The 12,932-nt window shown below is 34.9% G+C and overlaps 1 protein-coding gene across 1 annotated transcript; it reads left to right on the top strand.

Annotated features, from left to right (window-relative positions):
* Nucleotides 1–3,342: 3,342 nt before the first annotated feature.
* Nucleotides 3,343–11,775, top strand: LOC131926953 (programmed cell death protein 5-like). The gene is made up of 5 exons (XM_059282562.1): nt 3,343–3,442; nt 9,507–9,609; nt 9,828–9,922; nt 10,656–10,727; nt 11,055–11,775. Exons 1-5 carry the CDS (start codon nt 3,380–3,382, stop codon nt 11,100–11,102), a joined length of 381 nt encoding a protein of 126 aa, XP_059138545.1. The 5' UTR covers nt 3,343–3,379; the 3' UTR covers nt 11,103–11,775.
* Nucleotides 11,776–12,932: the final 1,157 nt, after the last annotated feature.

The following is a 12,932-nucleotide window of genomic DNA, read 5'->3' as shown; positions in this document are numbered from 1 at the left end:
AAAATAGAATAACGAATCAATACCAACTCGATACTGTCTTTGCTTTATTCATAACGAAGCATGTTTTTAATGACGAAGTATGGTTTTAACTTTTGCATATTTTATTCATTTGTATTGTCTCTATCTCCTTGTAAAAAAAATATTAAGTTAAAGTGAAAGTGTTTTCTTGCATTTGCGAGTGTATGTGCTAGTGTTTATGTATAATATGTGTTTCTGTGCGTACCTATGGTTGTGTGTAAAAGAGTGAAGATGTTTATTTTAAACAAGAGCAAATTGTAATTTATTTCGCAAATTTATTTTCTTTCTTTCTTTCTTTCTTTTTTTCTTTCTTTCTTTCTTTCTTTCTTTCTTTCTTTCTTTCTTTCTTTCTTTCTTTCTTTCTTTCTTTCTTTCTTTCTTTCATCCATTCTTTCTTTCATCCATTCTTTCTTTCATCCATTCTTTCTTTCTTTCTTACCTTTTTTTCAATTCTTTATTTTCTATCTTTGTTTCGATCGTTTACTCCAGCTTTTTTCCTCTCCTCAACTCTGTGAGGTCATCCATATATGACGTCACGCTTTTTTAGATTCCCCCCCCCCCATCCCCCTACGACTTTCTAGATTCAAGAGTTTTAGTATAAGTGGTGATAACCATTTCGGTCCGGAAAAAAAAATCGACGGTCCTATCAAAGGGAGGATATACATGAATTTTGTTGCCAAGTATAAAATACTTGAAATTATTTCCCTTTTTATAAGTTAATAAGTTTGCCAAGAAAGCCACTTTTTAGCTTTATGTACGTGTTTGCAACTAATGAGAGAAAAATAGTCACCACTAAGTGAAATGATAAGTAAAACACTAGAAAACGTTATGAATGGATTCAATTTATTGTCAGTGGCGAACTAGAAAAAAGGATATCCCACAATATATATATATATATATATATATATATATATATATATATATATATATATATATATATATATATATATATATATATATATATATATATATATATATATATATAGGCCTATATATATATATATACAGTAGCGTACGCAGGGGGGGAGCAGGGGGAGCGGCCGCTCCCCCTGTGACCATTTTCAGCAAAGTGGCGCCTTTTTGGGAACTTTTTAAACTCAAAGTTTTAAACAAGGATATTTGTTAAAAAATATTTTTGGTCGGCACATCTATGTAAATCACAAGATTTCTTTTCATGCAGCAATTAAGCATTATTGTACTAGTCTAGTAGTGTCTACCTTTACAACACGTATTAACAGCTGCATCAGTTTGCCATTCTAAAAAGTATTCTTACAGTTTGGGCTATTGTGATACGATTACAAATTATATGAAACAGTTACAACCCCTCTTCCCCATGGAGCCCTCTGTAAAAAAAAAAATATTGTCATAATACCACTGCTACTTATTTAAATCTATTTCTGAATCAGTATACATGTGTAATATATATGTATGTTTAGAACAGTCATCTAAAAACTGACGCCATGTTCACTCTGAGTTGGTTACCCCCCCCCCCCCCCCACACACACACACACACCTCACCACCACAATTGTGTAGAGCGACATTAATGTCACACCTAGGTATACACTGGGTTGGATAATTGACCTAAAGTCACCTAAAGTGACCGGACAGTAAAAAGGTGTGTGAGCAATACAGTGATCTAACCCATACCTATCACTATGTCAAAAAATGATCTTTGAGGAACACAAGAAGTAGTACTTAATTGAAAAAATATATGATATGAACTAAAATTCGGCGCCTTTTTTTGCTCTTTTCGCTCCCCCTACTACGAAAACCTGGATACGCCTCTGTATATATATATATATATATATATATATATATATATATATATATATATATATATATATATATATATATATATATATATATAAAACAAAACTAAACATTACGTGTTTGTCGATGACGCAGTTAAAAAAAATACCACGCAGATACTGATGACGAAAGAGTGGTGTAAATTCTAATGAGATGAGAAAAAAAATTAATAATGACGTAAGCTCGTAATTATAGGTACGCCTAGACATTTATTGTGTAAAATTGCCGACGCAAATGTTTTGATTGATAACTGAAGTTAGCTAGTGTGCTATTTTCCTGATCAATAAAATGTTTCCATTCCTAATTTCCCACTAATAACTTGTTTCAAAGCTGGCATTACAGTTAATTGCATTCAGAGGCGTAGCGACGGGGGGGGGGGGGGGGTACATATGTCCCCGGGCGCCGACCCTAGGGGTGCCAAAATAAGCTCATTTAGCTGCTATTATAATTATAAATATAAAAAATATATGGGAGGGGGCGCCAAATTGAAAGTTTGTCCCCGGGCGTCGAGAGAGGTCGCTACGCCTCTGATTGCATTACTGACTTTGTGTAGATATCTGTAAAGAAAAGTGAGATAAAGATCGACAGCATTGCCGATGAATGGGAGTCATCCATAGACGACGTCACGTTTTTTTTTCACGTTTTTTATTTTATTTTTACCTCACCTCCTCCCCTCCCCTCTCCCCCCCCCCCACCCCGTCACACATCGTCACAAAAAAGCTAGACCTCCAAGCGTTAAAATGAGATTCACACTTCAGCCAACAACCCCCCTCCCCTCAATATTTCAGTTGAATTTTTCTTTAAAACATCGATATTTTTCTAAAATCTTGTCTGAACTCTGTCAACATAGAGTAGTTTAATCAATTCCTATTACAATTTATTAAAACAGTTTTCTAGAAACTCGTTTTCTAACAGCATCTGAACCCCCTCCTCCCCCTTGTCACAAAATTAAGGACCCCCCTCCCCCTACGAGTGTTACTTCATGTATGGACAAGGGGTCATCCATAAATGACGTCACACTCGCAGGGGGAGGGTGGGTCCGGAATTTTGTGACGATGTGTGATGAGGGGGAGGGGGGGGGGGGTCAGATGTTACGACGTCATATTTTTGCATTATAAAAAAGCAATGTTAGAAAACGAATTTTAGACGTTATTTCGCGTTTTAGATAACTGTTTTAATAAATTGTAATAGTTTAGACAAGATTTTGGAAAAATATCAATGTTTTAAAAAAATTCAACTGCAATTTTGAGGGGGGTTGTAGGTTGAGGTGTGACGTCATTTTAGGTGGGGTGTCTGGCTTTTTGTGACGAAGTGTGACGGAGGGGAGGGGGGAGGTAAAAATCGTCAAAAAAAGCGTGACGTCATTTATGGATGACCCCCCCCCCCCCCTCCAAACCCTATATGCGTCTAGTCGAAACGCTCCCTAGGCCTACGCGGCTTCGCCTATTTTGATTCGGGCAAATGTAACCGGAAATTAAATTTAGAGATCTATGTTTTTATTGGAAACAGGGGAATCTACTACGAATCATAACGCAAAAAAATTTCTACAGAATGGCGGACTCAGAACTGGAAGCGATTCGAGCGAGACGAATGGCTGAGCTACAACAACAGCAGGTTTAACTTTCATTTTCATGATTTACTTTTATACAGTTTAAAAAATTAATTTGCACGTAAATGACTACAGTACTAAAGTAGCAAAACCCTTCGCACATTTATTTACAATTATTGAAACAGGAAAGAGAGTGAGGTGTAGCAAATAACAAAAACTCAATTCAGCCAACTGTTTTTACTTAGTTTTATGTAGATCTACTGTTATTGTTGGCCAAGTCGTCATTTTGGTGAAAATATGTAATCTTCATCGGTAATCTATCGCTTTAGCGTAATCAATTCGGCCGGCTGTAGTAATGTGCGGGAGAGGTGACGGATGAATATATTTTTTTAAATAAGTGTATTTATGTCAAATTTTACAAAATATGACAGCTAATTGATTTAAAATAACAATAAGTGACCAAAACAATTTAAAATAAAATGAAACTGACTTTAAACAAGATGTTTGAGATAAATATAAGCACATAAAAACATCGGCCATCTTTCCAAACAAAATTAGAGTAGTTTCCCTTGAAAAAAAATGTCTATCTGTATGTATATTGTGTTGACTTTTGTTGTTTATATTCTTAGCTGCCTTGTTTGATATAAGTAAGACATTGGACCGCCTTCTCTTCTTCAAATTTCAATTGACTTCAAAAACTGTTCGAAGTTCCAACATTTAAACCTTTTTTTGCACTGATTTATTTGTCAGTATTAGGTCGTCCATAAATGACTCAAAATACAGGAGGGGTAAAATAATTTAAAAAGAAATATTTTTATACAATAAAAATTGATGAAGAACAGGTTGTTTTTTTTCGTTAGAAATGGTGATTTAGGGTTGGGGGGGGGGGGGTGTCGCAGAGCTTTGCTATATGATATTAAACCAGCCACCTGGTATTTTAGTTACCATTAGGGGAGGGGGAATCGATTTTTTCATTCGTCGATGTTTATCTCTGCCTACGATCTTTTGTTACAAAAAAAATAATTAAAAATACGCCGCCGCTTCATCCCCCATTTGGCACATCCTCGCCAATTTCACGGCGCGCGTGACGTCATTTACGGCTGGACTAATTTTAAAGAAAGAGATGCAGTAATTTTTAAGAAAATCAAAAAAAGGTACTACATTGTTTGGACTTTTGTTTAACGAATGATGTCTAGCTCGATACATGGTGTTAAATTAAACATGGCGGCGTGCGGTTCTCCGCCCACCTTATTCGTCCATACGAATTTGTGTGATTTTAATCTGCAGAGCAGTCTGGTTAAAACCTTTTTTTCACGAGGAGTATATATGTTCGGGCCTGTTAGTCGGCAGGTTTTTTTGGCGGGGATGATGTGTGTACATCGTTTAACACGTCTAAAGATTGCAGGCTTGCGATAGTTACAATCATTCGTTGTGAACAAGGTATGCATAAACACTAACGTTTGGTGTTATCACAGTCATTGAACTTAGCAATATAGAAGTCTTGATTACGTACACGCCTAAGGTGACGACACAGACCCTCTCCCTCCCGTAGCATATCCTATGCGACAGCATTTATGGACAGTCCCATATCACTCATTGTGAGTATTTAATATCGACATTTTGACAATAAATATTCAAAATGTGTCTGAAAGACTTGAGGATCGATCATACATAACATCACACACCTAAATGAGTAAATGATTTTTGAGACATTGATTTACGTCTAAAACGAAAATGATGAAAATCACAACTACGCAAAAACGAGGGGTTACCGGTTTAGCGTAATTGCTTTTTCTCAATATTATGCACTACATGTAAAGCATAATTATAGATTTTTATTGAAAAAATAATAGTATTTTATTAAATCGGAGCGTGGAATGAACAGTTTCATGTAATAACACTCAAACTCATAATAATGATAACATCAATACTGAAAGTCATAAAAATACTTAGAAAAACAATGACAAAAGTCATAACAATGCTGGATAACAATCTGCTACTTAGTTCAGATGCTGTCTTACTCTTAAATAGTTCAACAAATAATCACATTCATAAACAACGAGACAAACTCAATAAACATGACAAATATTCTTAAACTGGATATTGTTCCGCAATGATGAGCAGAAACTTAGCAAAAATGTTGTCATGGGCAAATCGGCTTCGAAATTCGATTTCCCGAAGGTAAGATGGAAACAACTCACGAGTAGTGCCGAACTGTCTCTTAAGCTTCCTCTTAGCTCGCATCCAGAAGTTTTCAATATTCTGAGTATGAATCTCGGCATCGAGTGGATGGACAAAGTTGCGGTCATGAATTACGACTCCATGCTCGTAAATACCATGGGCTAGTTGTGGAATGTTTCTATACGCTGCCCAACCATCAGACATGATACGGGTCCCAGGAAGAATGTGACGAAGTATTTCTGCTTCAAGGGTTGCTGCATCGCGATTTGGTACTTCTACCAGAAAACAACGCCCCGATCCTCGCTCGATTCCACCGAACACCCAATGTCCTTCACGCCATTGTCCGCGATTGTATTTACGGTGGAAATACTTGGTTTCGTCAATCTCGACAATCACAGAATCGCCGTTAGCATCGAAGCCCCCGATTTGGGTAGCGTTTCGATCTAGATATACACCAATGTCTTCCCTACAGAAATTGAACCAGTCCACAATGGTATTGGGGCGAAGAATGTCTTCCTCTCTCAAGCCTTATTGTTGTCGTTGGGGCACCACAGCAGACATTATAATTCTCCCATTGCCGTCCTCTGCCGCTCTGATTAGTTCCAATCCCTGATGTCATCCACCCAGTGTTGCCTACCCAGCCCTGAACACCTTAAGCTCAAGGGTCGACCCATTGTGCTTCCAGCTTTTATTAGCTGCCTATTTTTCCAGTGGTCGGTGTTTACCCCTCCCCACAATTTATCATTACAAAAACAAAAACACCCACTATATAATGAGATTTCAAAGTTCGGGTCCATGTAAAAAAAAAAATCTAGATCGACCTATAGTTGTAGGAGAATTAGAATCCATCAGTTAGGGGTCGTCCATAAATGACGTCACACTCAAATGGGGGAGGGGGGGGGGGGGTAAAAAAATCGTCAAAACAAGCGTGACGTCATTTATGAATGACCCCTTACCTATCGTCTTTCCTATACTGGGTCTTAATACCGCCGTTTCACCCCCCCCCCCCCCCACTTAGAAACAACAGCCTCACCAAGTTCACGGCGCGCGTAACGTCATTTACCGCTAGTTCATTTTAAAGAAAAAGACCGTAATTAAAAAAAGTACTACGCTGTCGGGACTTCTGCGACGTTTTGTCTGGCGAATAGATCTCAATGAAGTTTAAATCGATACATTATAATGGTGTTAAATTAAATATGGTGGCATGTAGTTCGCCCGACAGACCCCCCCCCCTCTCCAGTAGCATTTGGGTATTTGGTATCGACATTTTGACTGGTAAAAGTATATATTTTCTACACAAAATCCATTTCGTTAGGGGGGAGGGGGGCAAAGCCCGCCTGAAGAAATGCCTAGAAGAAACTCTGATGGGGATCTACCATAAAAGACAACGCACACTTAACGGGTGTAGTAACTGGCACACTTAACGGGTGTAGTAACTGGCTTTTGAGACGATGTTTTACTAGGGAAGGGTGTGTAAGAAATAAGAAATGGTATGAAGTGAATAGAGGTCATAAAACTGGACGCCATTAACGACTGAATCACATAAAATGGAAATAGCAAACAAACAATAAATTATAAGCTCCAACTATTATTTAAATAAACATTTACATTAGATCTAGTAGTAGCTCTACACAAAAAAAAAACGTAGCTTTCTATAAAAGTTACATCTCACAATAATTCTAGAACTGATGATTATTGTCAGTCAATAGAATTTTTAAATGGAGGAATTTTTAAGAGAAAAAAACCCCTCCAGCCTATGTATATGAAAACCAGGCACCCGTGTTTAATAGCGAAAATCATTACATTTTCATACAAATAGAAATCAAAGGGAATCTACTCGAAATAATGTGTTTTTAAGATGGCCGCTGTTTTAAATAGTAAATTTAGTATCTGGAACTTCGTTGTTAAAAGTGAATTTCAGGACATTTTAATTGATTTAGCCTTTAATTGTAATTTATTATTCAATTATCTATAGTATTTTATCATAATATGCAAAAATATACTCATATTTAACTCATATTCATTAGTTACCTTACAACTACATTACTACTTCAGCCGAATTGATTACGCTAAAACGATAGATTACCATCTTCATCAGTACATCGTTATTTAAAAAAAACTTAGATTTAGGCCTAATGTGCCAACCTGCTTGTTATGCGGCATGCGCTTTTTTTTGTGGCATGCATATAGTTATAAAATATAATATAGGCCTAACAGGCCGTTGACTCCGATTTCAGCCTTCTTTCTTTGTGGGTTTGCTTCCATAGCCTTTGTCCAATGAAGAACAAACTACAAGGCAGCAGTTGTTTGATTTTGGAGTTTTCTCTCCAAGAAGAGTTGCTGTCTAGCCTCTTCTGCCCAAGGGTTTGAATCCAAAACTTTTCAGTTTAGCAACCATGAGCTTTACAGACTCGGCCATGCTGACCCCTTTTCACACACTGTTAAATCTAATATTTAATATTTTGCGTCATCCCTTTGAATCCCGATCAGAACGTCCCCCCAGCGTGGCCTCAACCTACCGCGGGGGCTTGTTGCATTGAGTTAAAAACAATAATATAAACAATCTCCTTTCAGTCGGTTAGGCCACATACCATGCATGTACAATGTTGTGTGTCGTGCCTTAACCAAGACAAACTATCTCCCTTTGTATCATTAGCGATATTTAGGGGCCTAAATAGTTAATAACTAATTTATTTTGTACTGTACTATAATTTTTAGTTATATTTCAATACCTTCTACTGTCTTCTACCCTTCTTGAAATTTTAACCCGATTTGTAAAGAAATGCTGTATGCCGTGAGGGGGCGGGTGGGTAGGGTAAATTCTCATTGGAAAAAAATCCACCATGGTGTTGGCCTTGGATGACGTTGTTGGGGCATGCGAGGAAACTTTTTTTTTTCAAACAAGAACCAGTCTGTAATGAAAATCAAGGTCAAGGAGTGGTATTTTCACGATGTATTGAGGATTGAACAGTGTTCATGCAGCCTAGAAAACGCATGAAATTTTTAAAATTGTAAAATCCTGGAATTCTCATGAATTTTTCACTGATGTTTTCAGTTAAATATTTTTGCTAAAAATTAGATCTGTTATAAAATAATGTCGTTCTTTGAAGAACAAATACATCAGCTGAGCCCGGTTCGTGTTTGATACAGCTTCTTTTAGGAAAAACAAAAATGACGTCACTGCCAATCTTAAATAGCAGTGATACTCTTGCTGTGATGGCGCTCTAGGCCTACTATATTCTGACCTCAATTGAGATAACTGCGACCTTTGTACCTTTTCTTTTGGGGGGGGGGGGGGGGGGGGGAGAGATACCGGTGACAAATTGTAAAAGCAGTCTGACTCAACTACTTCAATTAGGCTAAAAGCATAAATAACGATGTGGTTTGGTTATTATCAAGGTGGTAATTTTTAGCTCCAATGTTTTTTCAAGTAGTTTCAAAACACCGCTTAAAATAATTAGTAGACCCCTTCTAATTTAAACTTATCGGGTCTAGGTCTATAACATTTTCCATCACATGAACTAATACTTTCTTAATTTTAAAATCTCCTGGAATTTATTTAGAACTCCTGGAAATCTCTTGGAAAACTCATGGAATTTATTTTTAGTTTTGGAGCATGAACCCTGATTGAAGTTGCTCTTCATTGTTGCAAATATTATTCACCTTACATACTTTTGTTCTAAGCAATTTAAGAGCATTTAGTTCTTTTAATGATTATTTGAAATAATGAATACTAAACAGTGAAGTAGCTTTAAGTCTATATATTAATGTAAAAAAAAAATATATAAAACTTGATGAAATGAACATTTGATAAAATCAGTTATTCTCCATACCATAATATTCATGTTACATGTGTAGACAATATTTTAACCCTTTTAGGTTTGTCCTTTAAATGTGTTGATAAGATTTCTTAATATTTTTGTTCATAACTTTTTTTTATGTTTGCAGGGCAAAGGGGGAGGAGGGGGTGAAGCTGATCAGAGAGCCAAGGAGCAAGAGATGAAAAATGTCATACTTGGTCAGGTGTTAGAGCAAGGAGCGAGGACAAGATGTAAGCATTACCTCCCCTATTATCTAAAGTTTTTACTTTGTATAACTAAGCATCTGTTTATTATTATTCACTTCAATTTGTTTCAGTAAATTTACTAGTTATTTTTATTCAACCTAATTTGAATCAGTAAATATTATAGTCAGGTGTATATTTCATTTACATTAATCGTGATGTGTAGGCCTGCAATAAATATTTATTCTTGTCCTGTTTTGTTTCAGTAAACACAATAGCTGTAGCCAAGCCAGAAAAAGCCCAAATGATAGAAAATTTAATTATTCAAATGGCAAGGTCTGGTCAGTTGCAGGGTCAAAAGGTAGAACATTCTTTAGGTTATTTTTTTAATTTAGTCAGTATTCCTGTTATTTGTATTCGCATGGAAATCAATCCCACGTATTATGTGACACGATCACTCAATCAATGTTTGCCTATTGTAAAACAAGTTTATGTGTAGGTGAGTAGACAGGAAAGAAATGCTACCACCTAGAAGTATTATCACACATAATCAATCTTTTGAACAGCAAAGAAGAAAAAGGAAACATTATTGATGATAAGGGATTGACCATTGTAGTTTATGATTTTTTTTTTCTATGTCAGTAATTGTTTTATGTAATATCTTAACCGCTGTCATAATTTCATATTAGTAAACATAGTTATGTTTATATTGAACAGTTGCCAGCCTCAATGAGAAAAATAAGTTAGCATATGATTGATGCAGATGTTTAAAATAATAAACAAATTACAGTTACAGTTTAAATTTTGCACTATTACTAACGATTGTAATTGTAGAGAAAAAAGTAATTTTTGATAAAACATTTTAAGTATTTTCTCTACCAGATTTTTTTAACCAACTAGGAAGCTGACATTCAAAAATTAAAATAATTTGATACCAATTTATCAAAACAATTACTAATCTGTCTTTCAAATTAACAGAGAAAGTAAGTGGTGATAGAGCTTGCCTCTTACAATACATATACTTTTTAATTTTAAGAAAATTGTTACATATAAGCAAAAAAGGCTGCATTTTATTTATAAATCCACCTTTTCAGCTGTCTGAAGAACGGCTCAAAGATTTGTTGGAGCAAGTGAGTAATTCAACACAGAAGAAGACAACTGTCAAGGTAAGCTGTTTGATCAGCCTATTAGTGTTAACACTGTGGGATTTATTTTTGAATCTAAATTTTGTTTAATCATTTTTATGTATTAAATTTTGTGGTTTTATTTTAGGTCTTTTATTTCAAATCTAAATAGATTATATTTGTTTGATAACTATTCTATATATCAAATTGAATATAAAATTGTTTTAAATGACTCCTGTTTTATTTTGTAATTTGAAAAAGGCTTACGTTTTATTCTTTGATTAAAACAAGTTAAATTCTGTAAGTTTGCAAGATCTATGTTCTAAGATGTATTTTATTCCATGAATAAGAGATGTATTGTTTCTCTAGTTTGATCGTCGTAGAGCACACATGGATGATTCTGACGAGGATTACTAGCCCCTGGTGTGATACTGTAACTTGTGTGCCTCTGTCCTGGGAGTGATGCCATGGTGTCTGAACACAAGCACCTGAATACAAGTTTTGGCTTGCTAGTGTTGCATGGGAACATTTGTAGCACCGCCTGCATGGTTTTTGTTTGTAAAATAATTTTAGCCCTTTGTTTTAGAGGGAAAAATTCTTTACTAGAAAAAAAAATCATAGCATATTGCTATGAATTACTTCCTTCTTTTTTATAGTTGTTTTCTTTAAAGTGTTTTTTTTTTTTACATATTTGTTTATGCCTAAAAAATTCTTTTTAAAAATTCTTTTTTTCTGAGGGTCCTATTTTTAACTTAGTTTGAACTGTAAGACATAAACATGAACCACACTAAATTTAATATAAAGCTTGTAATTACAAAACAGTATTTAAACAGTTTTGTTTGGTACAAAAGCTAAAGTTATTGATAATGCATTACAGAACAATGATGTTTGTTTGCAATCAATGGTGGTTGAAGATGTAGATTTGTCCCCTGGTCAAATGGTTTAGGTTATAATAACATTTGTTCTCACATGTAAATTTTCATAATCTTGTCAGGTATAAAATTCATCGGTCAAGTAACTTAAGTGTTTATCGCATAAGCACGGTAACTGTTTTGCTTATGGTATAAGTACAGTAACTATGTTGCTAATGGTAAAACTGTTGCCGACCCAACTCAAGCTAGAAAAAGTAGGTTTTCTTAAAACATTATCCTCTCCCCAGAAATGAAATAAGTAAATTTAAAGTGTGTGTGGATGGTTGGTCAGTGTAACTTATTTGATTGTGTGCCTCAGAGTTGTGTTTTTAAACTATTTTTCTAATGATACACATCTTTAAATTGTCCTAGCTTTTCATTAACAATAATTGCAAATAAGATAAGACTGTAAAATGCTGTAGAATCATCTCAGTTACATGTTTGTATACTAAAAAAATATTAAAATTTTCATACTAATTTATTGAAGTTTTTCTTTTAATATAAATGAGTTAATTTTTGAGATGCGGTGAAATAAATACATAGAAAGTGATAAGGTGAACAAGGAAATTAGACATTCATTATATTTTAAATGAATTTTAATTATATATAGTTACTACTGGGGTAACCACAATGATCAATAGCATGAGAAATATTTCAACAAAGTGGATGATTCTTCTTTTACTGGTCAGTTTATTGATACAGATGTCAGGTTATTTTCATGCATGTGTACAGCTAGTATACAGTTGAAGCAAATGAAGAGATGGATGATTTGAATGAAACACCAGCATTTGAGAATGATTTCACTAGGCCTCCTTGGTTGTCACATATCACACAATACCATCCACCAATCTTAAAATGAATTTACAAGTTCTTCTATCCTACATAAGTGATTATTATTCTAAATAAAAATATGCATTTTTCATAATTTTATCTCTTACAATGTACAAAATACCATTATGCTTGGTCACATTTGTTAAAACTCATCAATGTTTCCTTATGTAATACTTGATTCCTGAAGTTATGCCTCCCCCAACATGTAATGTTATTAATGGAGACCCCATAAGCGATAAGTACACATCATAAATGCTATTTCGTCACACTGAATACATTTATCACATTTGAGCGAAGTCTATGTCATGTCATATTTTATACAAGTAAGTAAAATAAGTCTTGTCAAGTTAATGTTAGTAGTGACACATTTATCAACTGTTTGATGCACAGTCTAAGAAATAGCAACATCCATACACTCATTTTATTCTACTCAACAGACACAAGATATCTTTGTAGAGTAGGATACCAAAAAATGCAATGTACATGTTGGTTTTTGACTTTGAAG

The sequence above is a fragment of the Physella acuta genome, unplaced genomic scaffold (genome assembly GCF_028476545.2).
Source record: "Physella acuta isolate Inbredline_101_S28 unplaced genomic scaffold, ASM2847654v3 ptg001354l, whole genome shotgun sequence".
NCBI lineage: Eukaryota > Metazoa > Mollusca > Gastropoda > Physidae > Physella > Physella acuta.
This window is presented reverse-complemented; position numbering and strand designations above follow the sequence as displayed.